The 12,114-nt window shown below is 50.7% G+C and overlaps 1 protein-coding gene across 1 annotated transcript in view; it reads right to left on the reverse strand.

The window, feature by feature from the left end:
• Positions 1-7,606: 7,606 nt before the first annotated feature.
• Positions 7,607-12,114, reverse strand: part of TTC9 (tetratricopeptide repeat domain 9) — a 31,470-nt gene continuing 26,962 nt past the window's right edge. Inside the window, exon 3 of the mRNA XM_064144027.1 lies at positions 7,607-8,422. Coding sequence (XP_064000097.1) covers positions 8,343-8,422 — 80 coding nt within the window. The 3' untranslated portion in view covers positions 7,607-8,342. The remainder of the gene's footprint in view (positions 8,423-12,114) is intronic.

Below are 12,114 nucleotides of genomic sequence, written 5' to 3' on the forward strand. Positions count from 1 at the left end.
TAGGGACTTCTAGCAGTCTTCTACTGCCCAATCTGATGTAGCCAAGCAGATATGGATTTAATTCTGCTCTTCCTGCAGGTATCCTGTGCAGTATTAGAGCCAATTCAAAGATGGCTCTGCCCTGCAGTGAGGTGATGAGTGATGTCAGGAGATCACCAGTGCCACTTCAAGGTGTTCAATAACGAAGGTAACACTGGAGTGTGTGCATTCGGATCTCATGACCTACCACACCGAGTCCTCTCTCGCACACACTTTCTTCTTCTGGGAGAGAGCAAACAGCAAGCCAAACATCCAGAATGTCTTTCTGAATGGCACTGAGCTATTCACCACCTGTAAGTACAGGACAAAAAACTGTGAAGGAGAGAATCCAAACCGTCCTCCTCACAGGAATCTGGACGCTGATTAACTATTTTCCCTCTTTGTTTTTTTTTCCCCAATATCACCTCATTAATTTTCATTTCTTCTGAGCATCTTTTAATGGTCTTCTGTTCTTGATCACATTCACGAGCTACTAAATAATCAAGTCACCCAGGAATTCAAGTTTATGGGCTGCACTGCTTGTGACCCATTCTCAAAGCTTTTGAAAGACACATCTGAATTCTGCCTGGCTGGAGATTCTGGGGAAAGAACTTGGAGGGTGTGGTGAACAACACAATAGCACCTGATTATTCTGCCAGTGCTCTTCAATGCTCCCATCAAAAAAAATCCTACTTGTTTTGGATAAGTGGAATGTCCCTGACTCCATAAGGTAATCTAAAAGAGCAGAAGCAGCTGCTTTTTCCTGATGAAAGACAACTGTGAGCAATGCTCCCAACAGACTGATCCTCAAATGCCAAGCAGTGGTTTTCCTTAGCAGCTTAGAAGTTAGCAGCAATAATACACAAGTGAAACAGGTATGTGGGTTTCCCCCCACCCAAAACCTGTTACTTTATCATAGAATCATGGAATCAACCAGGATGGAAGAGACCTCCAAGCTCAGCCAGTCCAACCTAGCACCCAGCCCTGGACAATCAACCAGACCATGACACTAAATGCCCCAGCAAGGCTTGGCTTCAACACCTCCAGGCACGACAACTCCACCACCTCCCTGGGCAGCCCATTCCAATGCCAATCACTCTCTCTGACAACAACTTCCTCCTAACATCCAGCCTAGACCTCCCCTGGCACAGCTTGAGACTATGTCCCCTTCTTCTGTTGATGGGTGCCTGGCAGCAGAGCCCAACCCCACCTGGCTACAGCCTCCCTTCAGGTAGTTGCAGACAGCAATGAGGTCTGCCCTGAGCCTCCTCTTCTGCAGGCCAAACACCCCCAGCTCCCTCAGCCTCTCCTCACAGGGCTGTGCTCCAGGCCCCTCCCCAGCCTTGCTGCCCTTCTCTGGACACCTTCCAGCATCTCAACATCTCTCATGAATGGAAGGGCCCAAAACTGGACGCAGCACTCAAGGTGTGGCCTGAGCAGTGCTGAGCACAGGGGCAGAAGAACTTCCCTAGTCCTGCTGGCCACACTGCTCCTAAGCCAGCCCAGGATGCCATTGGCTCTCCTGCCCACCTGGGCACACTGCTGGCTCGTGTTCAGCTACTCTCTCCCAGCACCCCCAGCTCCCTTTCTTCCTGGCTGGATGTTAGGAGGAAGTTGTTGTCAGACAGAGTGATTGGCACTGGAATGGGCTGCCCAGGGAGGTGGTGGAGTCGTTGTGCCTGGAGGTGTTGAAGCCAAGCCTGGCTGGGGCATTTAGTGTCATGGTCTGGTTGATTGGCCAGGGCTGGGTGCTAGGTTGGGCTGGCTGAGCTTGGAGGACTCTTCCAACCTGGCTGATTCTATGATTCTATGAAAGGCCACACCTGGAAAGCACTCTTCCAGCACTGCACTCCAATAAAAAGGTAAACCACATGGCAGAAATCCAGAGCAAGCAAGGACCCAGAAAACTTGCCAGGTTGCAAAATTGCTGGTGGAAGCTGAAAGTTCAGAGTCCTGGAGAAGAGCCTTGTGCAGAGGTCAGGAGGTGCTGCAAAGTGAGTGTAATTGTTTGGTCATTAGATGGTAGAAGAAGTGATTGGCTAAAATAATTGCAAAGAAGACTCAGTTTGAGCTTTAGTAAAAAAGTCTCTTAACTTCCCTGTCTTTGAAGGCAGCAATATTCTGTCACAGGAGGCTTTTAAGAGCAGGTTAGATAAACATCTCTCAGGAGCAGTTTAACTCAATCTGACCTAACTGCCTTAAGGCAGTGGGGTGATGTAATGCTCTCTTGTGGACTTTTTCCAGTCCTATTTTTAGACTTGGCTTTTAAAGTTGGATTATGGTATGAGATGACATGGCTTGGCTTGCTCATCATGACCAGGTCTATGAAATCCTTGCAGAGGATCTGTATTTATACTGGTGAGGTGTGAAAAGGAGAGATCCCAACTTCTATTAGACAGCCACCCTTCATTATTTAACTCAGTCCATCTGACATTGGATCACAGACGTGTAAACCTCTGGGATCCTCACAGCCCCACATCAGTCTCTAGACTAATGTGCTAGTTTGAGCCTGGCTGGGATGTTTTGGTGAGAAGAATTAGATGCTAGGCTGTGAAAAGGAAACAATGAGGATGTCTGCTGCACTCACAGGCTTGCTGAGATGGGTAAGAACAAGAACACAAACATAGATAAAGAAGTCTCTCTCTGGGCTTTGGGCTGCACTTTTCTCCCTAACTTGCTGCCTGATTAATCCATCTGCTTCCTAACCCTCCTGGCCAACCCTCCAAACTCACCTTGAACATAAGGCAAAGTCTGGGGTCAGGAGGAAGGTAGAAGGGTGATTGGGAGCCCCTGCAGGGGACTCTGGCTGCTGGGAGGGCTGCTGTGTTCCTGTATTACCTTTCTAATTTGGCTATGTCTGTCTATAGCTGTATAGATTCAAGTATCTTCTTGTCTATGGTGCTGAGCTGTAAATATAAAGCCTCATTCAATTTCCAGAGCAGCTGAGTCTAGTCTGGGAGATTTTCTGAAGTTGGGGGCGGGCAGGGAACACCTAAACCATCACAACTAGTATCAGGGGGCTGGGAAAAGGCTGTCCCAGAGCACTGTAAGTGACAGCAGTGTAGTGTCTCTCAACAACAGTGTATGTCTTAGAAGGGAAGAGGCTGTTGGAAAAGCAAAAATGGAGCTTGTTTTATAAGTGGAACCCACACCAGTGATGCTGTGGGGCTCTTCACTGTTCTCTTGATTTGTTATCTGTAATCTGCAGATTCAGGCCCTATTCCTCTGTACAGCTTTTCATCTTCTCCTCCTGTGGAAATATTTTTTTTTTAAGAGACCAGTCAGGTCTCCCAGACTGACAGCCTTAGGTCTGCTGAACAGCAAATAGAGACCTCTGGGTTGAGGTGAAACCTTAAGCTTGGAGTGCTGCTGTGCCATGTTAGTTTAGAATCACAGAATCAGTCAGGGTTGGAAGGGACCACAAGGAGCAGCCAGTTCCAACCCCCATGCCATGCCCAGGGACACCCTACCCTAGAGCAGGCTGCCCACAGCCTCAGCCAGCCTGGCCTTAAACACCTCCAGACATGGGGCCTCAACCACCTCCCTGGGCAACCCATTCCAGCCTCTCACCACTCTCATGCTCAACAAATTCCTCCTCATGGCCAGCCTGAATCTCCCCACCTCCAGCTTTGCTTCATTCCCCCCACTTCTGTCATTCCCTGGCAGCCTAAAAAGTCCCTCTCTGGACACACTCCAGCATCTCCACATCCCTCTTGGAATGGGGGCTCCAGAACTGGATGCAGTACTCCAGGTGGGGTCTCAGCAGAGCAGAACAGAGCAGAGGGGGAGAATCAGCTCCCTGGCCCTGCTGGCCACACTGCTCCTGCTGCAGCCCAGGCTCTACTTGGCTTTCTGGGCTGCAAGTGCACACTGCTGGCTCCTGTTGAGCTCCTCCTCCACCACCATCCCCCAAGTCCCTCTCCTCAGGGCTGCTCTCCAGACACTCACTGCCCAGCCTGGATTTGTGCTTGCAATTGGTGATGATCAAGGCACACTTTTCTTTTGGTCAGCCCTTTCCTTTTGCTGGGCCACTGGCTGGATAACCACTTGCATAGAATCACTTCGGCTGGAAAAGACCTAATGAGGGACGGCGACTCCACCACCTCCCTGGGCAGCCCATTCCAATGCCAATCACTCTCTGTGACAACAACTTCCTCCTAACATACAGCCTAGACCTCCCCTGGCACAGCTTGAGACTGTGTCCCCTTCTTCTGTTGCTGGGTGCCTGGCAGAAGAGACCAACCCCACCTGGCCACAGCCTCCCTTCAGGAATAGCTGTAGACAGCAATGAGCTCTGCCCTGAGCCTGCTCTTCTGCAGGCTGCACACCCCCAGCTCCCTCAGCCTCTCCTCACAGGGCTGTGCTCCAGGACCCTCCCCAGCCTTGTTGCCCTTCTCTGGACACCTTGCAGTGCCTCAACATCTCTCTTGAATTGATTTCTTATTGCTAAGGTTTTGATGGGCTTTTAGAATCCAGGACCTGTCTCTTCCTCAGGATGACAGTGAAGTCCTAGCACGACCAAACTAAGAGCTGTCAGCACTGGGCATATGTCAGTCAGAGCTCAGCTTCATGAGCCACCCCTGCAGCTTGCAGATGTGATGTGAGAGCCTGGCCTCTGGAGCACAGGTGGGTCACACACCTGCTCTGCCTGGCTGATGCAGAGCCCTGCCTTTTGCTGATCATGCTGGCTTAGCCTCCCTACCTTGCTCAGCCAGAGGCCCTCTAAAGGACCCTGTGAACAGGCTTTGTGTCCTAGCTTAAAAAGTTTATTTCAGGGAATGGGCATATGTGCTCTCCCTGAGTCAGTGCTTAGAGCTTGCCAACAGGCAGCCAAGCCTCAAAGATAGCCTACTGAAATCAGCAAGCTGTTGGTTGGATCTAATTCAGCCCCAGCAAGATGCAGGAGAGCAGTTCTGAGTGAAGGTTCACTTGAATACTGTGTTCAGTTTTGGGCTCCCCAGTTGAAGAAGGAAAGGAATCTGCTGGAGAGGGTCCAGCAGAGGGCTACGAGGATGATGAGGGGACTGGAGGGCATGGCTGATGAGGAGAGGCTGAGGGACCTGGGGCTGCTTAGTCTGGAGAACAGAAGATGTAGAGGGGACTTGTAAATGTTTCTAAGTATCTGAAGGCTGCCAGGAGCAGGGGGACAGGCTCTGCTCACCTCTCCCTCGAATAGGACAAGCAGCAATGGATGGAAGCTGCAGCACAGGAGGTTCCAGCTCAACAGAAGGGGGAACTTCTTTGCTGCAAGGGTCCCAGAGCACTGCACAGGCTGCCCAGAGAGGTTGAGGAGTCTCCTTCTCTGGAGCCTTCCAAGGCCTGTCTGGATGTGTTCCTCTGTGCTCTGTGTTAGATAGCACTGTCCTGCTCTGGCAGGGGGTTGGTTGATCTCCTTGGGTCCCTTTCAACCCCTGACATCCTGTGAGCCTGTGAAGGGATATGCCATTTCTGAGTAGCCATTTCTCTAACCAGAGGTTCGTGAGAAGGGCTATGGAACACCTGGGTTTCACTTGATGCTGAAAAATCTGCTGTAATTCACTTACTGCTCCTATGTGAAGTGAGGGAATCCTCAGAATCTGCAGCTCCATCACCAGCTCATTTCAGAGAGCTGACCTCTCAGGTCATGCAGCTCCTGCCTCTCCCCTGAGGCTGTTCCAGGCCATACTAAGCTGCTTTCTCTGGGCTGCCATCTCCAAATGAGAATAACAATGGCAGCCAGGTTGGCTGCAAATCACCCCTTGTTGGTTCATGTGATGGTTTGGCTGTTACCCATCCCCCAACACCTCGGAAAAATCACCCAGACTAGGTTCAGCTGCTCTGGAAATCAAATGAAGCTTTACATTTACAGCTTGGCACAACAGACAAGCAGGCACTTACAATACAGACAGACATAGACAAGGTAAAAGTAACACAGAAACACAGCAGCCCCCCAGCAGCCAGAGCCCCCAGCAGGGGCACCCAACCGCCCTTGCACCTTCTCCCCACCCCGGACTTTGCCTTATGTTCAAGGTGAGTTTGGAGAGTCGGCCAGGGGGGTTAGGAAGCAGGAGGATTAGTCACACAGATTAGAGAGAGAAGTGCAGCCTCAAAGACAGAGAAGAAACAACTGCCTTATGTATGTTTGTGCTCTTGCTCTTACCCATCTCAGCAAGCCTATGAGTGCAGCAGACATCAGCATTGTTTCCTTTCCACAGCCTGTCATCTACTTCTTCTCACCAAAACATTCTAGCTAGCTTCAAACTAGCACAGTTAAGAAAGATTCTATCTTTGTGTTTCAAAGTGGAAGTCCCACAGCTTGTTTGCTAAGCAAAAGCAGAGAAGTGTTTAGCCCATGGGTGTCATTCTGGGTAATCTGAATATGCCTTTAGTTTGGAGGGGGGGTGTAATTCGGTTGGGTTTGATTTGGGTTTTGTTGCTGTCATTGTGGAAGCTGTTGTTTGGTTTTGTTTGTTGTTTTCTTAGCAGCCATTAAAACAGATTTCAATTGCTGTATGGCATGCTTAGCAATGGTTTCTGTCCTGAAAAAGAGTGAAAGATGCTGTTGCTGCTGCTGCTGCTGCTGCAGGAGCAAGGTGCAACTGCATGAGTTTGAATCATTGCTGAAGGCCATGTGGGCAAAAGCTCCCTCCCAACAGCCTGCCTTATGGACAGAAGGCTTGAAACCTGAAGTGATCAAGAAAATCATAGAGTCAACCAGGTTCGATGAGACCTCCAAGCTCATCCAGTCCAACCTAGCACCCAGCCCTGGGCAATCAACTAAATGTCAGAATCATGGAATCAGCCAGGTTGGAAGAGACCTCCAAGCTCAGCCAGCCCAACCTAGACCCAGCCCTGACCAATCAACCAGACCATGGCACTAAGTGCCCCAGCCAGCCTTGGCTTCAACACCTCCAGGCATGGCGACTCCACCACCTCCCTGGGCAGCCCATTCCAATGCCAATCACTCTTTAAGGCAACAACTTCCTCCTAACATCCAGCCTAGACCTGCCCTGGCACAGCTTGAGGCTCTGCCCCCTTGTTCTGGTGCTGGGTGTCTGGGGAAAAAAAAAAGAAAGGTCATATTTGCTTTGTTTCGAGTCTCAAAATAATTCTGTTGCCAAAACACATAATGAATGTGAGTTACCACTTCTAGCTAATATGGGTCTGAAAATGACATCCTGTGATGCAGCTGTCATGTGTTGACAAAGACACGAAGGCAAGGCAGCTGATCTGACTCTTGGTTCACCATATGGATGGACGTGAGAAGCACCAGTACAATGTGGGAGAATCAAGACCTCAGGCCAATGTGGTAGTAATCCTTAGCACTGTACATCTCTGTTCCAGTGCTTATAGCCTACTAACTAATACATCCTCCAAAAAGCCCTAGGGGTAGGCAAGGACTCTCAGCCCCAGCGTACAGATGGGGAAGCTGAGGCACAGAGAGGCTAAGTGACTTGCCAAAGTCACACAGCAAGGCGCTGGCAGAGCCATGTGAAGAACTGAGCCAAGCCTTGCTCCCCACCCTCGCTGCCTCCCCGCCCGTCGATGCTGTCTGTCTGGAGCTGGGGAGCGCAGGAGGCCCCTTGGAAAAGCAATGCCTGGGACATGGTGCCTATTAATAATTTTTATTTGCCTTTAATGAATTATTCACAGTTTTTCCCTCACACTGTACACCAAGCTTTCAAAGTCCACTCAGCGTTCTGTGGTAGCCCACAGCCTTCTTCAGCACCGGGACAGCTCTGCAGGGGGGTCGTAGGATGCTCTGTGCTTTCATTAAGAGGATGTTTAGAAACAGTTCTCACTGGCATTAGACTGGGAGCATGTGAGCTCTCGCTGGAGACCAGTAGCACACACTGGAGAAGCAGGTAGGAGGAGCTGATGGTAAAAAGGCATTTGCTATCCCCTGTCAAACGACCAGCACCTCTCTTGGTTTCTTAGCTCTTCTCCAGTGGTCACTCACAGCAGAAACTGCTTCTTTCCAACTTGCCTGGTCAAAATGCTGTTGTTCAAGGGGTTGCTTCCCTAACAGGTAATAAGCAGTCAGCTCAGGCCCAGAAAGGACCCCCAGCATTGCTTACTCCAGGTGTGTGGCACTGTCTCAGAGCAAGGCTGGCTGTAGACACTTTGCTCTCCTGCCACAGGGGTGGGGTATTACCATGGTTGGCAAGCAGCCATATCCAGCATCTGAGTCTCTTTCTTCAAAACTGGGACTCAATGAGAGCGAGGGAGAGTGAACGGAGGAGGAGGAGATGAGGATGAGGCAGAGCAAACAGGAAAATCCACCAAATGAGCTTCTAGGAAGAAAATGTTTCCCATTGGGCACTTCAACTGAAGTGGCTTCATTTTCACAAGGCTTCTTTCTCTCTCTGGGAACATCTGCTGAGCTTCATCTCTGTCAGCTGGATATATCGTATGACATTGGTATCTGCAGGAAAGAGCACACACACACACGTGTGGTGGTTACAACTCCCCATAGAAGACACACACTGCACCTTCATGCTTGGTGCATCCCCTGGGGAGCAACATGGCTCCAGCACTGCCTGCAGAAACAGCATCAGTTGGAAGGGTCTCTAAACCAGACTGCTGCTTTGGGTTTTGGAGAGCCTGGTCTGACTTGTGCTCACCATCCCTGCTGCTCTCCATTTTGCCTCAGCTAGTTTTATGATCACACCTGCTCAGCACAGTTGAATTCACACAGTTGAAATTATGCAGGTCATCCTTGCCTGTTCTTGTGGAAGAGCATCTCCACTGGCTTCCCTTCCCTCCATGCCCGCACACGAGCCCCTGAGGGCATTCTGCACACAGGTCTGTTCTGCCCTTTTGCTCTCCTATTCTTTTACAGCCTGTTTCACACTTCTCACATTTCCCCATGATGAGTCGAATAGAGAAGGGCATCCCTCACATTCTCTTTGTCCCTTTGTTTTCCTTAAGTTTCACATTTGGGAATCCTTCCACCGTGACATTCTGTCTGCATTTTTGTCACATGCTGTGTGCTGCACACTGCTTAGTCTATCCTGTCTAACGAAGTGCTAGGAGCAGAGAACCATGGTTTAACCCCTCTGGAGAGCTGTGAGATCCCAGCACCGTGCAGGTGGTAGGCTGAGCCCTCTTTTTCTTTCCAGTATTTCAGTGCACCACCACAGCACGCAGAACATGTGGGTTTTGTTTTACCTGCTGGCATAAGCAATGAAGGAACCTGTTCACCTTGAAGCACAGGTTGATCTAAACAGCTGTGTGTCTTCACAGTATCACAGTATCATCAGGGTTGGAAGAGACCTCACAGATCATCAAGTCCAACCCTTTACCACAGAGCTCAAGGCTAGACCATGGCACCAAGTGCCATGTCCAACCTTGCCTTGAACAGCCCCAGGGACAGCGACTCCACCACCTCCCTGGGCAGCCCATTCCAGTGTCCAATGACTCTCTCAGTGAAGAACTTTCTCCTCACCTCCAGCCTAAATCTCCCCTGGCGCAGCCTGAGGCTGTGTCCTCTCGTTCTGGTGCTGGCCACCTGAGAGAAGAGAGCAACCTCCTCCTGGCCACAACCACCCCTCAGGTAGTTGTAGACAACAACAAGGTCACCACTGAGCCTCCTCTTCTCCAGGCTAACCAATCCCAGCTCCCTCAGCCTCTCCTCGTAGGGCTGTGCTCAAGGCCTCTCCCCAGCCTCGTCGTCCTTCTCTGGACACGCTCAAGCATCTCAGTGTCCCTCCTAAACTGGGGGGTCCAGAACTGAACACAGTACTCAAGGTGTGGTCTAACCAGTGCAGAGTACAGGGGTAGAATGACCTCCCTGCTCCTGCTGGCCACACCATTCCTGATGCAGGCCAGGATGCCACTGGCTCTCTTGGCCACCTGGGCACACTGCTGGCTCATGTTCAGGTGGGTATCAATCAGCACCCCCAGATCCCTCTCTGTCTGGCTGCTCTCCAGCCACTCCGACCCCAGCCTGTATCTCTGCATGGGGTTGTTGTGGCCAAAGTGCAGCACCCTGCACTTGGGGCTTCAGACATGATTTTGCAGCCCTAATCAATCCTTTCTCAAATCATGCTGACTTTCTATCCTGAGAGTGCCTTCCCATGCACAGGACATCCACACAGTTGCAAAAGCCAAATGGTATCAGAAGCAAGCAAAAAAATGGACACTAACTTCTATGTTGATTGAAAATCAGAGGTCTGCTCACAGTCCTACTCAGGCAGCAAACCAGGGCCAGCTTAGCCCATAGAAGCTGTTAGGTCCTCAGGAACTTACCTGAAGCACATAGCAGCACACAGTCAGAGGGCATTCCTGCCTCCTCACCCAAACAGCACTGTGCTTCACACCAGCAAGGTAAATGAGGAGTGCCTGAGCTTTCAGAGAAACGAACACATTACTGGTAACATGCACCAGCACTGGCAAGTGTGGATACTGCACCCACCAGAGCGGTTGAGGGCCCTAAAGTTTCCTTTAAACGTGAGCATCGTAGAATCATAGAATGGTTTAGGTTAGAGGAGACCTCAAGGATCATCCACTTCCAACCCCTGCCACGGGCAGGGACACCTCCCACCTCATCCAACCTGGTCTTGAACACCTCCAGGGAGGGAGCATCCACAACCTTCCCGGACAACCTGTGCCAGTGTCTCACCACCCTCACTGCAAAGAGCTTCTTCCTAATATCTAGTCTAAATCTCCCCTCTGCCAGTTTAGACCCATTACTCCTTGTCCTGTCATTACAAGCCCTTGTCAGTAGTCCCTCCCCAGCCTTCCTGTAGCCCCCTTCAGATACTGGAAGGCCACTGTAAGGTCTCCTGGAAGCCTCCTCTTCTCTAGGCTGCAGAACCCCAGCTCCTGTAGCCTGTCCTCATAGCAGAGCTGCTGCAGCCCTCTGAGCATCTTGGTGGCTTACTCTGGACTGGCTCAAACAGTTCCATGTCCTTCTTGTGCTGGGGGCTCCAGAACTGCACACATCTCTGTTCTGCCCTCAAACAGAGCTGAAATAGAAGGACTCCACAAACATGCTGTGGGGTACCAGTAGGCTGTGGCAATGCTGGGGTGACCTCTCAAGTGGCCATCTGGTGATGTGAGTCTCCCTGCTGAGTCTTCTGCGGGCTCAGCTGCATCATCCCAGTTAGTTCAGAGGGATTGCTACTTGCCCCATTTGGGACATTCTCACTGAGCCAAGAGAACATAGTGTGTAAGATACAGATGTGCTGAGGGACTTGGTTTAGTGGTGACCTGGCAATGCTTGATTAACAGCTGTGGACTTGTTCCTAAAGGTCTCTCCCAACCAAAACAGTTCTATGATTCTGTTCTAAGTTCTGCAGTTGCTTGTGTTAGATCCTTAAGGTGCACCAACATCCTCGGCTGCTCATAGGTTATCATTTCCTACCAGTGCAGCAAAGTTTAAAGCAGCTTCTGTAGCAACAGCATTGGTTTTAGTTGCACAGCCTCCTGGAGCAAAGCTGCTCACCTGAGGGAGGAGTCCTGGATTTTGGGCCTGAAGCAAAACCAGTGCACATGACAAGGAGGTGACTAACCCAGCCCAGCAGGACATAGAACCCAGTCAGTGTTCTGCCACACTCCCTGCACCTCACTGCAGGCTCTCTGCAGCCTCCTAGATGTCTGGTGTCTGCAGCCTGAGTACATGTCCCTGCTGCTGAGGTTCACATCTTGAACATCTGTGGAGTGCAGGTGATAAGTGATAAGAGTGTTGACACATTAGGAAGCTACACCTGCCTGGGCCTGTAGGACTCGACCCCGCTGAGGAGGTGGAGGTGGGTTCAGAGCACAAGGAGGCAATGAAAAGCTGCCAGCTCCCTCTGACCTGCTGATGAGGGAGCAACCTGCTGATGACACAACTTCACTCACGTGGGAGATCACCAGACACCTGGGGAGCCAGGGGCAAAATGAGGTGTAGCCTGGTGGAGCGTGGGGAGCTCACCCATTGTGAGCTAATTATAAATCTCCCAGGCAGGGCTTGGTATCTTTTGCTTCCTTGTTGAGGGCTCTGAGTTTACAAAAGAGAAATGGTAACAGCAGCACTCAGTTTGCAGAAGTAGAGTCCTATCTTTGTGGAGCCTTTTACATCGATCAGGACTGCACCATACCAGCTCTTCCTGCAGAAGCATTTCAGAGCTA

Source organism: Pogoniulus pusillus, chromosome 1, assembly GCF_015220805.1.
Source record: "Pogoniulus pusillus isolate bPogPus1 chromosome 1, bPogPus1.pri, whole genome shotgun sequence".
Classification (NCBI taxonomy): Eukaryota; Metazoa; Chordata; class Aves; order Piciformes; family Lybiidae; genus Pogoniulus; species Pogoniulus pusillus.